The 21,904-nt window shown below is 43.8% G+C and overlaps 1 protein-coding gene across 2 annotated transcripts; it reads right to left on the bottom strand.

Moving 5' to 3' along the window:
• Nucleotides 1–618: 618 nt before the first annotated feature.
• LOC125544344 (protein DEHYDRATION-INDUCED 19 homolog 3) lies at nucleotides 619–5,235 on the bottom strand. 2 transcript variants are annotated; one of them, XM_048707993.2, is made up of 5 exons: nucleotides 4,611–5,235; nucleotides 4,327–4,520; nucleotides 2,168–2,245; nucleotides 1,760–2,046; nucleotides 619–1,109 (listed from the first exon to the last, which is right to left on the bottom strand). In XM_048707993.2, the coding sequence occupies exons 1-5, from the start codon at nucleotides 4,684–4,686 to the stop codon at nucleotides 998–1,000; spliced, it is 747 nt and encodes a 248-aa protein (XP_048563950.1). In that variant the 5' UTR covers nucleotides 4,687–5,235; the 3' UTR covers nucleotides 619–997. The 2 variants fall into 2 exon arrangements, with proteins under 2 accessions (XP_048563950.1, XP_048563951.1); XM_048707994.2 differs by having other exon boundaries at nucleotides 1,760–1,959; nucleotides 4,611–5,233.
• Nucleotides 5,236–21,904: the final 16,669 nt, after the last annotated feature.

Here is a 21,904-nt window from a genome sequence, read left to right as displayed (position 1 = left end):
CGGGTCAAGTCCGTGATCGCAGCTAAGCCCATCCATCACTTCATGGTCACGAAGGCCCCATCCTGGGTGTTCGAAGAGTTAGATCAATGGATGCGCTCTTTCTTTTGGGCCGGCAAAGAGAGTGAATGGGGGTCAGTGCTTGGTGGCTTGGAATTCGGTTTGTAAACCTACTTGGCTTGGAGGTTTGGGCGGGCGCAACCTTCAGCTGGAAGGCTTGGCTTTGAGAGTGAGGTGGGAGTGGTTGAGGCGGACGGATCCCCAGAGGCCGTGGCAAGGGCTACCCATGGTTGTGGACAAGGAGGCTCGTGCGGTCTTTTGACAGTATGGTGCATATTGCGGTTGGGGTGGGCAATAAAGTTTTTCTGGAGAGATTGATGGATCCATGGCTTCGCGGTTAAAGACATTGCACCCTACATCTATGCTTTGGCGTACTCTCAAAAAAAAGTGACAGGAACAAAGTCAGTCAGCGTGGATTTCCCATGCCAGTTACCGTTCCCACGTCAGTCAGTCAGCGTGGAAACCCACAGAAGTAACCGTTCACACAAAGAGCAACAGCGCCACACAACCCCTGTTCCAAAGCACAGCATTTGTGTGCCCCGATGGCTACAAAGACTTGGATTCTGCTTATTGCTTCCACACAGGTGGAGCTTCTGTAATTTCCCATTGCATTGCATTCTATAGTATGTAACAGCTGTGTGATGTTGGTACAGACCAATGTTCCTTGACAATGAAGAGGATGGCACAACAAGTTACAACCAAGGCAAGGAACTGCTGGGCGATAATTCGGTGGAAAAAACGGCAATATGGAACAGCTACCATAAATTAAGGTGTATGTGTCAAGTCCAAATAAAATCCGCACTTGACTACGGGTGCACCAGACGCACTTGCCTTCGCCCAAGTTAAGATTAACCACTCATGGCGGAGTGCTGCTGTTCTATCCGAATCAGCGTGAAGGAAGCACCCATCTAACAAGGAAAATGCAGGGCCATTCGAGCACTCAGTCGTCTCCAAATAAAGTGGAGAGGACCAGGTCTTGCACAAAGGTCGCCCTGCTTGTGGCTTGTTTCCGCTTTTGTTCCCTTTCCTCGCTTGTGAGGGACGAGTCAATGCTGCCATGGAAAAATACAATTTAAGTTTGCAGATCGAATGAGGGAAATAGAAGTCGCTAAAAATGGAATAAAGTATGTATATTTGAGGGATTCTATAAAGCTGCTTTGGGGGCACAATACTTGAGCACATATATGACTGAAGTGTAACTACAGAGTTATAGGACAAGGAATCCTTTTGCCTCAAATGGTCCAAATGCACTGTCTCTAAACATCAAAGCTAAACTTATAAGATGTGTGTATTCTCATGATTACGGCTACTCTATATGTTATCCAATAGTTTCTTTTTGGGGGAATAAAGAATATAGTTACTGAAGAAACAGTTTTGGCTATGTGAAACTATTAGACTCGGCTAGCAATAGCTTACTAAAAGAACAAGCAGCAATTCAAAATGAACTGCTGCTCACAAATGCAGTGAAATTTTCCAATAGCAGGAGAGAAATTATTTCCAGAGATGCAAAGCCGTGGAATCGGTTCAATCAATAGCTAGGATATTCGGATTTGGATCACAACAGGACTAGATTTGATTTTGAGAACTATATTATTTCTGTCGTAAAGAGTGTGTAAATTGCGTGCAGGTAATAGATTTAAAATGATTCACAGGAATAAAACCGGTAGGACAATTGGCCTGATACCAGGATAATTATATATACCTTGATTCCCAAGGTTGAGGAGGTGCCTCCTTAAGAATTGAAGTATCATCGAGAACCGGAACTGATGATTTCGATGGTTCTTCGGCATCTGATGTTGCAAAACCCAGGCCAAACGATGAAAGCAGTGGATCAGCATAGATATTTGTAGTGGCGGTGGTGGTGTTCCTTGACCTATGACTATGACCGCCTCCTAGAAGCGCCTGCAAATGAGCATCACGTAGATCTCGGCTCAGTAAAGAAAGTGCACGGCGCTCGGGAATAACGAATCTGCGCAACCGGCTGCCATTCTGTAGATGCCAAGAATAAAAAGGGCATCAGAAACCTTACTGACTTGACAGGAACATTGTTTTTAGCCAAGTTATCCATGAGTAATTAGCATATGCATGTACAAGAGAAGGAGAGAGAAACCTTGAACAAGTAACCATGATGCATGGTGATATGATTTAGCATATCTCTTGTAATCTTTTCAGAGCAGATGGGGCAAGGCTGAAATAAGAATGGGAAATAAATTAGGAGAAGATATAAGAAAAAACAATATGTTTGAACAATCTGACTACGACAAAAACAACATGATATGCTAAATTTAACATAAGTAGGTATTTTAGCTGCCAGGAAGTTTGCAGTTAATCTCTGGAAAATTTATTTGGAAATGGATAATCTAACAGTATCCTTGTGATATGTGCAATGCTTTGGTAGCTTCTTCAGTCTGTACTGCACCCACTTGAACACGATGGATCAAAATATAGCAACTGAATCCATCGTCTCATTTTTAATCTCTCCAAACAAATCAAACTGTATTGTGCATCCTAACAGGAAAAAAGTGCTGTGGTGAACTTTCAAATGTTCAGACTTCAGACATGTAATTTCTAGATTCCTCTTCCCGTAGCACAAGTAGCTACCAGGTGTGCCATAGGTGGATTACTACTCGTGTCTTAACTCAATATGTGGGAATACTTCTATGTCAACTGAGCATAGCTCAAGTACTACAATGACAAGCAAATACCAAGGTTATCACACTGCCCTGTATCTAAGAGTAGACCTTCAAGTTCAAGTAGGAACACAAGAAATTTCAGACCATGGAAGTTTGATAGGTTAGCAATTGACCCGAAACCTTAGGCAAGCTAAATCTACAAATGAGTGAACCTCTTGATTTCTGGGCCAAGATACAAACTTTCGTTCTAGTATCATTTTGTGTGGTCAAGCCCTAAGAGCATCTCCAACAGACGCCCCAAACGACGCGCGCGCGCGGTAAACCCAGCTTTTAGCGCGCGTGGGGCGGTTTGCCGCGCTCCAGCGGCCGTGGGAAACAAGAGCGCGCCGGAACCGTTTGCGCGCGCGCAAGATTTGGCGCGCCGCTTCGCCACGCGCTTCTCCACACTTCCTCTTCCCCTCTTCCTCTCCCTCTCTGCCACGCGCCGCTCCAGCGCCCCGCCACCGACGCGCCGCCATGCCGCCGCGCCGCCGAGGAGCGTCCGGCTACCGCGGCGTCCGCCTGCGCCCCAACGGCTGCTACACCGCGGAGATACGCTCCGGCGAACTCCGGCTCGGCCTCGGCACGTACGGGACGGCGCGCGAGGCCACCCGCGCGTACGACGCGGCGGCGTGGCGCCTAGGCCGGCCGCGCGGCCAGATGAACTTTCAAGATGTGTACACGCTCCAGCAAGCGCTCAACCTCGCCCCTCTGCCTCGTCTGAACACGGCGGAAGACCGTGCAGAGCACGCCGAGCGGCAACGCCGCCTCCTCATCGCCCAGGAAGACGAGCGGGTCATGGCGGAGTGGCGCCAGCGCCACCCGGAGGACGTCGCCTACGAGCAGGCCTACTGGGCAAGGCGCCGCGAGGAGGACACGCGAAGGCGCCGCGAGACGCGGTTGGAAAGGCGTCAGCGGAAGGCGTTGGCGAATGCGCAGTCCGACATCATTGCAGCAGGTGGGCAGTCGTTCTTCGCGCCAAACGATAATCGGTGGCTGGACATCTGGCTAGACACCTCGGACGACACCGCCGAGGATGATAATGGTGATGATGATAGCGACTTAGAGTAGTTTCTATCTAGTTGCGCCGTAGTTTATCTATGCTTTCAAACTATCTATCTAGTTGCACCGATGTAAAATACCTTTGTATCGTTTTTTATTTATGCAATCTATCTAGTTTTTATTTTATCTATGCGTTCGAAAATTTAAAAAAATGTTGTGTGCACGCTGCATTTTTTGCGCGCTGCTGGAGCGGCGCGCGCGCAGCTGTTTTTTGCGCGCGCCGCGTTGGGCGCCTGTTGGAGATGCTCTAAATCCATAAGCCTATCCTGCACAATCGACTGATGAACACCTGACCCTACATCTTGGGTCACCTAGCACTCATTCAGGAGAGTAGAGTATAGGAGATTTGGGCAAAACCATAGGGAGCTTGCGATCAATCAAAATAGGTAGAAGGAGCTAACATTTTGAGTTAATCCGCTGGGTCAACCTCTCGGGCCACAGCATTTTCTACAGCTCTAATCGGAAAAGGAGCAAGATGCGAGTTTTGCAGAGCACATCAAACTATGAGGGTCGGGCACGGTGGCGATTTACTGACCGCGGGGTGTGGCTCGTAGGGGTGGTCCTCCTCGAGGTGGACGCAGAGGGAGCCGAGGTCGTAGTCCTCGTAGCAGTAGGGGCAGGCGACCTCCGGCCATCTTGCCTCCTCCAGCTGCATCTCCATCTCCATGTCCATCTCCCCGTCGTCCTCCATGTCCATGTCCACTTCCTCCATCCCCATCCCCGCCATATCTGCATCCAGTCCAACATGAAATCAATTAAGTAAATCCAGTGAAGGGGGGAGGGCGAAGAGGCAAGGCGAGACGAGAAGGGCGCGCGCACCGTCGATGTGGCCGAGCTGCGCGGCGTAGAAGCGCTTGGCGGCGGCGAGGCGCGAGATCCAGTGCTCCGAGTCCATGATTGGATTGGGTTCCTCTTCCTTCCTCCTCTTGGTTCCTGTGCTAGACGCGCTTACTCAATCAGCCGCTTCCTCCGGGCCTCGCCTCCGCAGCCACCAGCTAGACCTCACGCTCCGACTACGACTCCGTCTCCGTCCGCCGCCGAACTCCGACAGCGAGAACCCAACAAGTGAACCTCTTGGTTTATGAAACGAAGCCTTTTTCTTTGGGGGATTCGCGCTGTGGTTGGCCGTGTTGCTTAGCCCAGCAGTGACCCAGCTCCTCAAGATGGGGCGGATTTTTCGGTTGACGGAGAAGAGGAGGGGGAGGGGGAGACGACGAGGAAGCTTCTTCTTATGGGGGGAGGGGAGGAAGAGGAAATGGGTGAGAAATCGGGGCGCGGGGCCTTTTCGTGCAGGGTAGTAGAGCGTAGTACCGGTCGCCGTCCCGGTCAGCAGCAGCGGCCGGGCCGACAGCTACCCCGTCGCGTCTGGTGGGAATAGTGGATGACGGGTGGGCGCACGGAGCGTCCGGGTCCCGGCCGGCGGTGGATGGGGGTGGCGTGTCCGTGGGCCGTGGCGAGTGCGGGAGGGAAGGAAACCGCGTGGGCGTGGTAGGAGTGGTGGTGGCTTCTGGTGGGCTCGCTCGCTCGCTCGCTCATCACGGGGTAAAAGAGAGAACGGGGGAGGTGTCGCGTTGCGTGGTTGGTTGCGGAGGGTGGAGCCGCGGGGGAGGGTTTTTTTTATTTATTTTTCTGGTGGACACGACCGGGGGCCGGCCAAGGGAAGGACGATGGGGACGTGGGGCCGGCCGAGCGCGAGCAAGAGCTGGGAAACGAGGAGGAATTTGTGGTGCCGTGTGCTCGTCGCTGCGGTCGTTTCAATCGTCGCCGTCACGCGGAATGCGCACCGTTCCTCTCTAGAACCAGAATGGAAAGCACAGCTGTCAGCAGGCCGGAGCTTTTAATACAGCAAAGATCCCTTGTTTCTTTCTTAAAATGTAAAAATATACCAGTACTCCCTCGGATTCGTATTGATCATCGTTGCTTTAGTACGGAAAGTAAGGCCAACTCCACCGTGCAACCCTAAACGGACATCCATTTTGTCCGGATTCTGTCTGTTTGGGTAGAGCAATGAGGTCGTGTCCGGACGTGTCCTGAGATGCGGTGGTCGTACGCCCAATATGCAAACGCATCCCGGCCGCATCCTGTCCGCGTACTTTTTTCTTTGCAAGTCCTTAAACTTTTTTTCATCATTCATTCTTGGTACATGGGAATACATTATCAAATTTTGACTAGAAAAGCAAGACCAAAAAAAACAAGAACCACAATAATACATTTTAGAAGATATCTAACTTCCATAACTACTCCTGTAAGTTGGATTAGTGCCTTCTCGATGCATTCATTGTTGATCTGCGGAGGAGCCGCCTCCATCTTGCGTGTTTCTTTCTTCTTCGAGTCTAAAGAAGTAGAGGTTGCTTCCTCGCATCTAGTCTCGTGTCTAGCCTTTAATCTAGCAACAAGTGCATTTGTCTCATCTATAGCCTCTATGCTAGCTAAAAGTGCACGAACATCTACTAAATTGCGCTCTATCAATATATCGATGTACTCTTCTTCCCAATACCAAAACTTGCATCCATTCTACACAACAAAATTTGAAGTTAGCACAACTAGTCAAATCTAGAGCACAAACCGAAGCTAAAAAGAACACATACCCCATCGTTTAAGCACTTGATGAACACCCATCCGGGATGTTCCGGCGTTGTAGACACGCGGCGCATGACCATCTTTAGGCAGTGGTCGCACTTAATGAGCGGCAACGGTGCGCCGACGAGCTTTTGGGCTAGCACCGAGCCCGACCGACCGCCATTCGTGTATCTGTCGCCGGACCACCGACGGTGTAGATCCGAGCGGCTAGAGGAGGAGCCACTGCCTGCATGTGGCCTTGCGGCCCTGCCATGGCCTTCCGGCCCGGTGCCCGGCCAATCCATGGCGTGGCACGGCCTCCTACAGCCGGGCGAGCTCAAGACCGACCGGATCCGCCCCAAATCCGACCGGCGGGTACGCAAAATAGCTGGCCATGGTTGGGTAGCTCGGGGGCGCCAAGGGGAAGGGGATGGGCGAGCGCGCGTCCGAGTTGCACAGCTACAATGGTAGAGGCGGCGGCGGCGACGGTGAGGGAAGAGTGGGAAAGAGTGAAGAAGAATGGAGGGCGTGCGGCCGGAGGGAGGGAGGGGCGGATAGAAAAAGGCACCCCTGTGTCACCGACGGGCAAGCCAGAGGAGGACACGCGCAGACGGCCCGCGCGTCCACGTGATGTCTGTTTCACCCCAAAAGCGGCGCAAACTTGGGCCGGGGATGGGTAAAAAATGGACAAAAGTCCGTTTGCGCCCGTGCGCTGGGCCATTTGGTTCGTCCATTTTACTCCAAACGAACGCGCGTGGACAGGATGGGGTCACGCGGTGGAGTTGGCCTAATACTTTTTTTAATGAATCAAATCTATTACTATAAAGGTTGATCAAAAGTATAAAGCATCCCAAACATAAATAAATAAATGAAACTACATCAAAATTTGGACTATCCAACAACCACTGCCGGCTGATTTTGTTGGTTTGACCCTTTTGCTAAAGTTTAGCCGGATCTGACCCTATCCGAAAGTATTTCGGGATCTAACTTTTTTGCTACCGCTAGAGTCGATGACGGTCGGGTATAATAGCCTACTACCAAGGTCCCTGGAGATAGGCAACTTATCCACGTCAGCGCAGTGCTGCCCTACCGCCAAACTGGCTGGCGGTAGCCTGTGTACCCCTACCGCCGACGCGCCGGCGGTAGGTGAGTACACACACTGTATTTTATACTTAGAAATTTTTTGCGGTAGGGCGTGCGCCCCTACCGCCAAGGCCTTGGCGGTAGGCTATTCTATCATACCACCATCAATACTGACGGTAGCAAAATGGTCAGATCCCGAAATACTTTAGGATGGGGTCAGACCCATCTAAACTTTCGTAAAAAGGTCAAACACCAAAATCGGCCACCATTGCCGCGCGAGAGCAGGTCATCGATGTGTCGATGTCGTCTCTTATACCGAAACTGACATGATCTTGTCGATAACATCCAAAAAGTACTCATGCACGTATCTCTAAGGACTAGTGCCATGGAGAAGTAGTCGTCGTCGTTGAACCTTTGAATCGATCCAAAGAATCTGACATTAAATCTCGTCGTTGTTTACACACGATGAGAACTCTAACCTCACCGTCTCGAGGAGCTGGCAAGAATCTACGCCGAAGCTCGGTCTAATCCATCCCAACTGATCAACTTGAGAGTTTGATGTGATAGATGGATTGTAAGGGATCCTACTTGTGGACTCATATCAACCAAAGGACGGTGTAGATTCAAATGTGTTTCACCACAATGGAAATTGGGATAATACAAAACTGCAACAATTCTTCCTCCTAGTGTACATTTGTGAGATCCAGAAAATTCGCCCCTCTCATTGTCTTGGCGATGATTTTATAGCATGGGATCCAAAAAATGGTTGTTGGTCACGACTACTAAAAAAAGTGGAGATGAATCTTTCTATTTTACATGGAGGAGTGTGCATCTTTATGTTGGGTGTTCTTCCCTCTTATCCGTCAACCGCACCTTAATAGCTCAGACTTCTGAGCCCTGGAAATGGAAATAAATTATGGTAGATTACCTACCTCATCTGAGATGAGATGAAGGAATTTCCTACTTAAGATTCATATGCCTATTTTGTTGTTGATGTGGAGGAATTGGTACTAGCCTACTCCATATGTTCCTTGCCTGGTTCGCTATAGGAAGTGCTTTCAGCAAATGAGGAGGGGAATATTCATAGTATGAATCTTCCGTCAATGGTTAAGGTTGAAGTGAAGGCAAACCTTCTTTGAATTTTGATGCATGAATCCTATTTTTGAGAAAAGCTTGCGCCTATGCTTCTACAAAAATTTACCTATGTGGAACTGATGCTTCTACTTGGTTATCATAGAACAATAAATCCAGCATTGGGAGATCGATCTAATTGCAAAAGAAATGGGAAGCAAAGTGTTGGTTATCTAGCAGTGTAGATATGATGCAATATCTTCATTGGCGAGACAAGCAAGGAAGTAGATTCAAAAAAGCAAAGTCAAGCAAGCAGCAACATTGGTGACTTTATTGAGTCTTGTCCTAGTTGATCTGGAAATGCTCGAGGAAGCCTTTGACTCATCCAATGCTTAATTGATTGTCCTAATTTCTTTCTTGGAAACATGTATGTAATGAAAGACTTGTGTGAATAAGATCCAATTCTATCCATGACCGATATCCCCCCCAAGGTGGCGCTTTATATTACTTCAAATAATGACTATGTGACGAAGATACCATGCAAAGATTTTATTTTTAAGTGGTATCTTCATCTCCTAGATCTTCTTGTTATTATCATCTGGCACATCAGACTGGATTAACACTCTATACACTGACTCCACTGAGAATTGTCCATTCCCATGGAGGTTCCATCTGAAAAACATAAGTCCCATGTGACAATTGCACCGTGGACAACCTCTTGAGCAGGATGTTCCATGATTAGAGCCCGGGTCCAATTAAATCTCTTCTGGACGTCACATTTGGCGGAAATGATTGCATTACCATGCAATAGTATCACCCTTGTGACGCACAATGTTGTATAGAGCCAGATATGGTACCCGGAGTGTGGCACCTCCTAGCCACTTGTCCTCCCAAAATCTAATTTTCAAGTCGTCCTTAATTGAGAAGGATCCATAGTAGAAGAAATATTTCTTCGTAGCCATTAGGCCCGCCCAAAAGTGGGTATATCCCCTCGCTTCCAGTATACTTGGGATACCTCCTTGGAACCCACATATTCCCTCCTTAGGAGGTTTGCCATAAACCATCTTCTGTTAGTAATTTAAACAACCATTTTCCAAGGAGGGCCCTATTCTTAACCTCAAGTTCATGAATGCCCAACTCGCCTTGGTCTTTGGGACGGCAAACCACACTCCATTTGGCTAGTCGATATTTCTTTCTCTCGCTATCTTCTTGCCAAAAGATTTTTGATCGGAAATAATCCAATCTATGTAAGACTCATTCCGGCAACTGGAAGAAGGAAATCATATATAGTACCATATTACTTAGTACTGAATTTATGAGGACCAATCTTCCACCTAGGGACAATAGTTTACCTTTTGAACTGCTAAGTCTTTTTTGCAGTCTCTCCTCGATGTGTTTCCATTCAACATTTGGAGTCTCCGATAATGTATCGGTATCCCCGAATATGTGATCGAAAATTGGCCCAACCCGCATATGTATAGTTCAACGTATAGGTGGGCCTCGTCTTGAGCGTCACAAAAGAAAAACAATTCACTTTTATGAAAATTGATCTTGAGACCCGAGAGTTGCTCGAATGCTGATAAAATCAGTTTTATATTTCTCACTTTTCTCGAGGTCATGATCCATGAAGAGAATCATAACGTCGGCATATTGCAGTATAGAGAGACCACCATCAACTAGATGATTTACAACTCCATCAATTTGGCCATCAACCTTGGCATGCTCAATCATGACCACTAGCATATCCGCCACTATATTGAATAGCATGGGCGATAACGAGTCACCTTGTCGCAATCCCTTCTTTGTTTGGAAATAGTGTCTAGTGTCATCATTGACCTTAATGGCAACACTGCCTCCAGAAACGAAGCTATGGACCATAGCTTGCCACTATGCAGAAATTCCTTTCATTCTAAGAGTCTGTTGAAGAAAGGGCCACTTGACTTTGTCATAAGCTTTTTCATCGTCTATTTTGAGTACCACCCCATTCAACTTTTTTCGCTGTAATTCATGGAACATTTCATGAAGGACAACAACTCCATCTAGGATGTGTCTGCCTTGCATTAAAGTTGTTTGTGAAGGGCGAACCACATGTTCAGCAACTGAATTCAGCCCAATAGTCGCAACCTTCATGAATATTTTAAAACTAACATTAAGGAGGCAAATAGGTCTATATTATTGTATACTTTCAGCCTCATTAACCTTAGTTAATAAAATAATCTCACAAAGTTCAAGCGAAACAATTCTAGCTGGCCAGCATGAAGGTCACTAAACAAACGTAGGAGATCCGATTAGATGACTTCCCAGAAGTTATGATAGAACTCTGCGGGAAAACCATCCAGACCCGGGGCTTTGTTATGCTCCATAGGGAAAACTGCCTTTCTAACTTCCTCCTCGGAGTATGGAGCTGTTAGTAGGATCTTTTACTCATCACAGACTTGGGGGATGTCATCTGTTCGAGACTCATCCATCGAGAAGTTCCCTTCATCTAGGGCTCCGAACAGATTTTTATAGTAATTAGTGTTATAAGATTTAAGTTGCTCATTCCCCTCAACCTATAGATGGCAATGGACCGGGTTTGGCTCGGGTTGAACAATATCATATCCATATCCAAATCCACGAAGACATTATGTGCCTGTCCACGAAAAAATTCATGGGCGAAAAATTATGGCCATGTCCAAACCCAACGAATATCCATTGGGTATGGATATCCATCGGGTTCTCTCAATACATATACATAAGAAGTAGCACAACATTCACATGAGCTCTCAAATTCTCACAAAATGACAAAGCACAAGTGCATAATGTCAAATAAGCTCTTAAATTCTCACAAAATGACATAAGACAAGTGAACATCACCAAATAAGCTCCCAAATTCTCATAAAATGACATACCATGTCCTAGACAAAGTCCCTGCGGAGTGGAGTTCATCACCGTTGTCGTTGTTCCGCTGCTAGAAATTTTCCCCTGTTACGAATTGTTTCACTGCTAGCATAGAACTACCTTAGCTGGCATAGTGTCGTTCTGATGTAATTCTTTGTAACATCAGACCCTTGTACCCGTATCATTTGTAATAAGAGCTAAGTTGTTCTATGCCAACAGTGTCGTATTCCGGAAGACTTGATCTCTAGGTTGGAATACGGGGTGTTCCGGTTCCTCTGAGCCGGGGTGCCACAACAGTGCTCAAAGAAAATATTTTACTTTTGAGAAAGAATTTTTAGCGGTTGTGTTTGCATGTGATAAATTCAGACCCTATATTGTTGATTCTAAAGTCACTATTCACATCGATCATGCTGCCATTAAATATCTTATGGAAAAGAAAGATGCTAAACCTAGACTGATTAAGTGGGTTCTATTGTTACAAGAGTTTGATTCATATATTATTGATAGAAAAGGGGCTGAAAATCCCGTAGCAGATAACTTGTCTAGGATGGAAAGTGTTCTTGATGACCCACTGCCTATTGAAACGTCTCCAACGTATCTATAATTTTTGATTGTTCCATGCTATTATATTATCTATCTTGGATGTTTTATATGCATTTATATGCTATTTTATATGATTTTGGGACTAACCTATTAACCTAGAGCCCAGTGCCAGTTTCTGTTTTTCCTTGTTTTTGAGTTTCGCAGAAAAGGAAAATCAAACGGAGTCCAATTGAGCTGAAAATTTACAATGATTTTTATGGACCAGAAGAAGCCCCCGAAGCAAAAGAGTTGGGCCAGAAGAGCCACGAGGCCTCCACAAGGGTGGAGGGCGTGCCCTACCCCCGGGCGCGCCCTCCGACCTTGTGGTTGACTCGTGGGCCCCCCTGACTTGTTCTCGATGCCAAAAAATCCTATAAATATAGAAAGCCCCAGGAATAAACCTAGATCGGGAGTTCCGCGCCGCAAGCCTTTGTAGCCACCAAAAACCAATCGGGGCCCTGTTCTGGCACCCTGCCGGAGGGGAAAATCATCACCAGTGTCCATCTTCATCATCTCGGTGCTCTCCATGACGAGGAGGGAGTAGTTCACCCTCGGGGCTTGGGGTATGTACTAGTAGCTATGTGTTTGATCTCTCTCTCTCTCTTGTGTTCTTGATTTGGCACGATCTTGATGTACCGCGAGCTTTGCTATTATAGTTGGATCTTATGATGTTTCTCCCCCTCTACCTTCTTGTAATGGATTGAGTTTTCCCTTTGAAGTTATCTTATCGGATTGATTCTTTAAGGATTTGAGAACACTTGATGTATGTCTTGCATGTGCTTATTTGTGGTGACAATGGGATATTCACATGATCTACTTGATGTGTGTTTTGGTGATCAACTTGCGGGTTCTGTGATCTTGTGAACTTATGCATAGGGGTTGACACACATTTTCATCTTGACTCTCCGGTAGAAACTTTAGGGCACTCTTTGAAGTTCTTTGTGTTGGTTTGAATACATGAATCTGAGATTGTGTGATGCATGTCGTATAATCAAACCCGCGGATACTGGTGGTGACATTGGAGTATCTAGGTGACATTAGGGTTTTGGTTGATGTGTGTCTTAATGTGTTATTTTAGTACGAACACTAGGTCTGTTTGTGACACTTATAGAAATAGCCCAGTAGATTGACTAGAAAGAATAACTTTGAGGTGGTTTCGTACCCTAAAATAATCTCTTCATTTGTTCTCCGCTATTAGTGACTTTGGAGTGACTCTTTGTTGCATGTTGAGGGATTGTTATATGATCTAATTATGTTATCATTGTTGAGAGAACTTGCACTAGTGAAAGTATGAGCCCTAGGCCCTGTTTCCAAGCATTGCAATACCATTTTCGCTCACTTTTACCACTTGTTACCTTGCTGTTTTTATATTTTCAGATTACAAAAACCTATATCTACCATCCATATTGCACTTGTATCACCATCTCTTCGCTGAACTAGTGCACGTATACAATTTACCATTGTATTGGGTGTGTTGGGGACACAAGAGACTCTTTGTTATTTGGTTGCAGGGTTGTTTGAGAGAGACCATATCCTACGCCTCCCACGGATTGATAAACCTTAGGTCATCCACTTGAGGGAAAATTGCTACTGTCCTACAAACCTCTGCACTTGGAGGCCCAACAACGTCTACAAGAAGAATGTTGCATAGTAGACATCACCTATTAATGATAGTTTTCCTAATGAGAAATTAGTTGTTGTGAGTGGTTCTTCTTCTCGTAATAGTCCATTATCACAACCCTAGAATTTTGGGTGTAATTAAATGCATCAGAAGCATTCATGCATCACGTTAAATTCGAAAGAAATTGAATTGAGGGAATTTTCAAAAGCCTTAGAAAATATTAAATAAAGGGCAAGAACCCTGAAATTGCATTCAATAAATCCAAAATGCCTTCAAAATAGTTCTGAGAATTTCAGGAGGAGCTATATATCAAACCAAAATTTAGGAACATCTTTAAGGATTTATTTTTGGGCCTTTGAATTTAAATCAATAGCTATTTGAATCTGAGTTATATTCATATAATTATAATATAATTTCAAATATCTCTAAAACATTTTATGTGCATTTGGAAAGTCCATATTGCAACATGAAATTATTCACAGGATATTTGACACTGTTTTGAAATAGTTTTGAATTTTAAATAGTGGAAAATATTAAATTAAATCAAAACAGAAAAATAGAAAACAGAAACAGAGAGAAAGACTCACCTAGCAACCTACTGTGTGGCCCAACACTGTAGCTGGCCCAACCCACCTCCTCGCCAGCGTCTCCTACCTCCTGCGAGTAGGAGCACCCGCGTGTTGCCCACACACGCACCGCGTCCACCTCCTGCTTACCATGTAGCAGCCTCCCCCATGCCCATCCTCTTCGACTGGGAGGGGCCCTCGAGCCCCTCTTCCGGCCTCCTCCTCCCCTGGCCCGTCTCCTTCTCTCCAGCGCTCGATTCCGAGAAACCCTGTCAGTGGTAAAATTGGAAGACCTCGGGGTAGGGGGTCCCGAGTTGTGGATCTTGGATCAGTGGGTAACAAGGGACGAAGGAGATAGTATTTGATACGTCTCCAATGTATCTATAATGTTTGATTGTTCCATGCTATTATATTATCAACCTTGGATGTTTTATATGCATTAATATGCTATTTTATATGATTTTTGGGACTAACCTATTAATCTAGAGCCCAGTGCCAGTTTCTGTTTTTTCCTTGTTTTTAAGTATTGCATAAAAGGAAAATCAAACGGGGTCCAATTGACCTGAAACTTCACGGAGATCATTTTTGGACCAGAAGAAGCCCACGGAGTACCGGAGGTGGGCTAGAAGAATCCCGAGGCCACCACGAGGGTGGGGGCACGCCCTACCCCCCTAGGCGCGCCCCCTGCCTCGTGGCCGCCTCGTGGCCCCCCTGACCGACTTCTTTCGCCTATATATATCAACATACCCTAGAAACATCGCAGAGCAGAATAGATCGGGAGTTCCGCCGCTAGAAGCCTCCGTAGCCACCGAAAACCAATCTAGACCCGTTCCGACACCCTGCCGGAGGGGGAATCCCTCTCCGGTGGCCATCTTCCATCCCGGTGCTCTCCATGACGAGGACTGAGTAGTTCTCCCTCGGGGCTGAGGGTATGTACCAGTAGCTATGTGTTTGATGTCTCTCTCACTCGTGTTCTTGAGCTGGTACGATCTTGATGTATCGCGAGCTTTGCTATTATATTTGGATCTTATGATGTTTCTCCCCCTCTACTCTCCTGTGATGAATTGAGTTTTCCCTTTGAAGTTGTCTTATCGGATTGAGTCTTTAAGGATTTGAGAACACTTGATGTATGTCTTGCACGTGCTTATCTGTGGTGACAATGGGATATCATGTGATCCACTTGATGTATGTTTTGGTGATCAACTTGCGAGTTCTGTGACCACGTGAACTTATGCATAGGGGTTGGCACACGTTTTCGTCTTGACTCTCCGGTAGAAACTTTGGGGCACTCTTTGAAGTTCTTTGTGTTGGTTGAATAGATGAATCTAAGATTGTGTGATGCATATCGTATAATCATACCCACAGATACTTGAGGTGACATTGGAGTATCTAGGTGACCTCAGAGTTTTGGTTGATTTGTGTCTTAAGGTGTTATTCTAGTACGAACTCTATGATAGATCGAACGGAAAGAATAACTTCATGTTATTTTACCACGGACTCTTGAAATAGATCGATCAGAAATGATAACTTTGAGGTGGTTTCGTACCCTACCATAATCTCTTCGTTTGTTCTCCGCTATTAGTGACATTGGAGTGACTCTTTATTGCATGTTGAGGGATAGTTATATGATCCAATTATGTTATTATTGTTGAGAGAACTTGCACTAGTGAAAATATGAACCCTAGGCCTTGTTTCCTAGCATTGCAACACTGTTTACGCTCACTTTTACCACTTGCTACCTTGCTGTTTTTATATTTTCGGATTACAAAAACCTATATCTACCATCCATATTGCACTTGTATCACCATCTCTTCGCCGAACTAGTGCACCTATACAATTTACCATTGTATTGGGTGTGTTGGGGACACAAGAGACTCTTTGTTATTTGGTTGCAGGGTTGCTTGAGAGAGACCATCTTCATCCTAAGCCTCCCACTGATTGATAAACCTTAGGTCATCCACTTGAGGGAAATTTGCTACTTTCCTACAAACCTCTGCACTTGGAGGCCCAATAACGTCTACAAGAAGAAGGTTGTGTAGTAGACATCAAGCTCTTTTATGGCGTTGTTGCCGGGGAGGTTAGCGCTTGAAGGTATATCTTTAGATCTTGCAATCAAATCTTTTTGTTTCTTGTTTTAGCACTAGTTTAGTTTATAAAAGAAAACTACAAAAAATGGAATTGAGTTTGCCTCATACGCTTCATATTTTTAATATCTTTCGTGAGAATGATGGAAAGGAAAATTGTGCTCAAATGCTAGAAGAAGAAGTCTATAAAATGTTTGGCACTAAATCTTTGAATGATGAGCATGATTGCAATGTTGTTAGTATGAATTCCTTGAATATCCATGATGCTAATGATATGCAAAGCCACAAGCTTGGGGATGCTATGTTTAATGAAGATGATGTTTTTGAGAATATATTTGCTACAATTAATGTTTGTCCCAAGCTTGGGGATGCTACATTTAATGAAGATGATATTTTTAGTCTCCCAAGTTTTGATATGCAAATTTATAATGATGATAGCATGCCTCCTACTTATGATGATTATATTGATGAAAGTGGGTTTGGAAGAGTGTCAACTTTAGGAAGTTATGATCCCACTATTTTGGAGGATGTTGAATCTTATTATGATAATTATGAAAGTGGATTTGTAGAGGTCATGACTTTATTTAGTGATGATTCCACTATCTTGGAAGAGGTTTCAATCGATTATGATGAGAACAAAGTTGCTACTTATGATAATTGTTGTGATGATGCATATGATATAAAAAGTAGTGATGATTATATTTATAAAACTTGTCATGATTATGATTACCCTTTTTCTAAATATTACTCTTTTAATATGGAAACAATTTATAGTATTCGAGTTTCTTATGATACTCCCACTATTCCGAATGAGAAGAATTTTGCTTATGTTGAGAGTAATAAAATTTCTATGCTTGTAGATCATGAAAAGAATGCTTTATGTGCTGGTTATATTGTTGAATTCATTCATGATGCTACTGAAAATTATTATGATGGAGGAATATATGCTTGCAGGAGTTGCAATAATATCAAGTTTCCTCTCTATGTGCTTAAAATCTTGAAGTTATGCTTGTTTTGCTTTCCTATGCAAGTTGATTCTTGTTCCCATAAATTGTTTGCTCACAAAATCCCTATGCAGAGGAAGTGGGTTAGACTTAAATGTGCTAGTCATATTCTTCTTGATGCTCTCTTTATGTTTCAATTCTTATCTTTTATGTGAGCATCATTGAAATCATCATGCCTAGCTAGGGGCGTTAAATGTTAGCGCTTGTTGGGAGGAAACCCAATTTTATTCTTGTTCCTTGCTTTTTGCTCCTGTTTAGCAATAAATAATTTACCTAGCCTCTGTTATTATTGAGTTTTTATGTTTTAGTTAGTGTTTGTGCCAAGTAGAACCGTTGGGAAGACTTGGGGAAAGTCTTGTTGATCTTGCTGTAAAAAACAGAAACTTTAGCGCTCACGAGAATTGCTGCCATTTTTATTTGAAAAGTGCTATTTAGTTAATTCTTTTTGAAGACGATTAATATATAAATTCCTCACGTCCATAAATTTATTTTAGAATTTTTGGGGTTCCATAAGTATACATTTGATCCAGATTACTACAGACTGTTCTGTTTTTGACAGATTCTATTTTCTATGTGTTGTTTGCTTATTTTGATGAATCTATGAGTAGTATCAGAGGGTACGAACCATAGAGAAGTTGGAATACAGTATATATTACACAAATATGAATTTATAATGAGTTCACAACAGTACTTAAGTGGTGATTTATTTTCTTATACTAACGGAGCTTACGAGCTTTCTGTTAAGTTTTGTGTTGTGAAGTTTTCAAGTTTTGGGTAAAGATTCGATGGACTATGGAATAAGGAGTGGTAAGAGCCTAAGCTTGGGGATGCCCAAGGCACCCCAAGGTAATATTCAAGGACAACAAAGAGCCTAAGCTTGGGGATGCCCCGGATGGCATCCCCTCTTTCGTCTTTGTTCATCGGTAACTTTACTTGGAGCTATATTTTTATTCACCACATGATATGTGTTTTGCTTGGAGCGTTATTTTATTTTATTTTGTTTTGTTTGCTGTTTGAATAAAATACCAAGATCTTAAAATCTTAAATGTTAGAGAGTTTTCACATAGCTGCATAATTATTCGACTACTCATTGATCTTCACTTATATCTTTTGGAGTAGTTTGTCATTTGCTCTAGTGCTTCACTTATACCTTTTTAAAGCACGGTGGTGGTTTTATTTTATAGAAATAGATGAACTCTCATGCTTCACTTATATTATTTTGAGAGTCTTTAGAACATCATGGTAGTTTGCTTTGGTTATGAAACTAGCCCTAATATGATAGGCATCCAAGTGGGATATAATAAAAACTTTCATAAAAGGTGCATTGAATACCATGAGAAGTTTGATACTTGATGATTGTTTTGAGATATTAGGATGGTAATATTAGAGTCATGCTAGTGAGTAGTTGTGAATTTGAGAAATACTTGTGTTAAAGATTGTGATTCCCATAGCATGCACGTATGGTGAATCGTTATGTGATGAAGTCAGAGCATGATTTATTTATTGATTGTCTTCCTTATGAGTGGCGGTCGGGGATGAGCGATGGTCTTTTCCTACCAATCTATCCCCCTAGGAGCATGCGCATAGTACTTTGTTTCGATAACAAATAGATTTTTGCAATAAGTATTTGAGTTCTTTATGACTAATGTTGAGTCCATGGATTATACGCACCCTCACCCTTCCACCATTGCTAGCCTCTCTAGTACCGCGCAACTTTCGCCGGTACCATAAACCCACCATATACCTTCCTCAAAACAGCCACCATACCTACCTATTATGGCATTTCCATAGCCATTCCGAGATATATTGCCATGCAACTTTCCACCATTCCGTTTATTATGACACACTCCATCATTGTCATATTGCTTAGCATGATCATGTAGTTGACATCGTATTTGTGGCAAAGCTACCATTCATATGAGTGGCGGTCGGGGACGAGCGATGGTCTTTTCGTACCAATCTATCCCTCCTAGGAGCATGCGTGTAGTGCTTGGTTTTGATGACTTGTAGATTTTTGTAATGAGTATGTGAGTTCTTTATGACTAATGTTGAGTCCATGGATTATACGCACTCTCACCCTTCCACCATTGCTAGTCTCTCTTGTTCCGCACAACTTTCGCCGGTACCATAAACCCATCATTTACCTTCCTCAAAACATCCACCATACCTACCTATCATGGCATTTCCATAGCCATTCCGAGATATATTGCCATGCAACTTTCCACTGTTCCGTTTATCATGACACGCTTCATCATTGTCATTATTGCTTGCGTGATCATGTAGTTGACATCGTATTTGTGGCAAAGCCACCGTTCATGAATGTCACTCATGCATCATTGCACATCCCGGTACACTGCCGGAGGCATTCACATAGAGTCATATTTTGTTCTAAGTATCGAGTTGTAATTCTTGAGTTGTAAGTAAATAAAGTGTGATGATCATCATTATTAGAGCATTATCCCAAGTGAGGAAAGGATGATGGAGACTATGATTCCCCCACAAGTCGGGATGAGACTCCGGACGAAAAAAAGAGAGAAAGGCCATAAAAAAGGAGAAGGCCCCAAAAAAATGAGAGAAAAAGAGAGAAGGGACAATGCTACTATCCTTTTTACCACACCTGTTCTTCAAAGTAGCACCATGTTCTTCATATAGAGAGTCTCCTATGATATCACTTTCATATACTAGTGGGAATTTTTCATTATAGAACTTGGCTTGTATATTCCAATGATGGGCTTCCTCAAAATGCCCTAGGTCTTCATGAGCAAGCAAGTTGGATGCACACCCACTAAGTTTATTTTGTTGAGCTTTCATATACTTATAGCTCTAGTGCATCCATTGCATGGAAATCCCTACTCACTCACATTGATATCTATTGATGGGCATCTCCATAGCCCATTGATACGCCTAGTTGATGTGAGACTATCTTCTATTTTTTGTCTTCTCCACAACCACCATCCTATTCCACCTATAGTGCTATATCCATGGCTCACGCTCATATATTGCGTGAAGATTGAAAAAGTTTGAGAACATCAAAAGTATGAAACAATTGCTTGGCTTGTCATCGGGGTTGTGCATGATTTAAATATTTTTTGTGGTGAAGATAGAGCATAGCCAGATTATATGATTTTGTAGGGATAACTTTCTTTGGCCATGTTATTTTGAGAAGACATGATTACTTTGTTAGTATGCTTGAAGTATTATTATTTTTATGTCAATATTAAACTTTTGTCTTGAATCTTATGGATCTGAATATTCTTGCCACAATAAAGAGAATTACTTAGAGAAATATGTTAGGTAGCATTCCACATCAAAAAAATTGTTTTTATCATTTATCTACTCGAGGACGAGCAGGAATTAAGCTTGGGGATGCTGATACGTCTCCAACGTATCTATAATTTTTGATCGTTCCATGCTATTATATTATCAACCTTGGATGTTTTATATGCATTAATATGCTATTTTATATGATTTTTGGGACTAAACTATTAACCTAGAGCCCAGTGCCAGTTTCTGTTTTTTCCTTGTTTTTAAGTATTGCAGAAAAGGAAAATCAAACGGATCCAATTGACCTGAAACTTCACGGAGATCATTTTTGGACCAGAAGAAGCCCACGGAGTACCGGAGGTGGGCTAGAAGAATCCCGAGGCCACCACGAGGGTGGGGGCGCGCCCCCTGCCTCGTGGCCTCCCTGACCGACTTCTTTCGCCTATATATATCAACATACCCTAGAAACATCGCAGAGCAGAATAGATCGGAAGTTCCGCCGCCAGAAGCCTTCGTAGCCACCGAAAACCAATCTAGGCCCGTTCTGGCACCCTGTCAGAGGGGGAATCCCTCTTCGGTGGCCATCTTCATCATCCCGGTGCTCTCCATGATGAGGAGGGAGTAGTTCTCCCTCGGGGCTGAGGGTATGTACCAGTAGCTATGTGTTTGATCTCTCTCTCTCTCTCATGTTCTTGAGGTGGTACGATCTTGATGTATCGCGAGCTTTGCTATTATATTTGGATCTTATGATGTTTCTCCCCCTCTAGTCTCTTGTGATGAATTGAGTTTTCCCTTTGAAGTTGTCTTATCGGATTGAGTCTTTAAGGATTTGAGAACACTTGATGTATGTCTTGCACGTGCTTATCTGTGGTGACAATGGGATATCATGTGATCCACTTGATGTATGTTTTGGTGATCAACTTGCGAGTTCCGTGACCACATGAACTTATGCATAGGGGTTGGCACACATTTTCGTCTTGACTCTCCGGTAGAAACTTTGGGGCACTCTTTGAAGTTCTTTGTGTTGGTTGAATAGATGAATCAGAGATTGTGTGATGCATATTGTATAATCATACCCACGGATACTTGAGGTGACATTAGAGTATCTAGGTGACATTAGGGTTTTGGTTGATTTGTGTCTTAAGGTGTTATTCTAGTATGAACTCTATGATAGATCGAACGGAAAGAATATCTTTATGTTATTTTACTACAGACTCTTGAATAGATCGATCAGAAAGGATAACTTTGAGGTGGTTTCCTACCCTACCATAATCTCTTCGTTTGATCTCCGCTATTAGTGACTTTGGAGTGACTCTTTGTTGCATGTCGAGGGATAGTTATATGATCCAATTATGTTATTATTTTTGAGAGAACTTGCACTAGTGAAAGTATGAACCTA

The sequence above is a fragment of the Triticum urartu genome, chromosome 3A (genome assembly GCF_056163025.1).
Source record: "Triticum urartu cultivar PI428250 chromosome 3A, HENAU_Tu73, whole genome shotgun sequence".
In the NCBI taxonomy this organism is placed as follows: Eukaryota; Viridiplantae; Streptophyta; class Magnoliopsida; order Poales; family Poaceae; genus Triticum; species Triticum urartu.
This window is presented reverse-complemented; position numbering and strand designations above follow the sequence as displayed.

Bases quoted from the DNA above. Each gene is read 5' to 3' on its own strand.
- LOC125544344 (XM_048707993.2), bottom strand. From the start codon at position 4,686: ATGGACTCGGAGCACTGGATCTCGCGCCTCGCCGCCGCCAAGCGCTTC. The intron at 2,246-4,326 runs GTCAGTAAATCG...TTCTTATTTCAG, and splicing joins CCTACGAGCCACACCCCGCG to CCTTGCCCCATCTGCTCTGA. The intron at 1,110-1,759 runs GTATATATAATT...TTTCCATGGCAG, and splicing joins CCTCAACCTTGGGAATCAAG to CATTGACTCGTCCCTCACAA.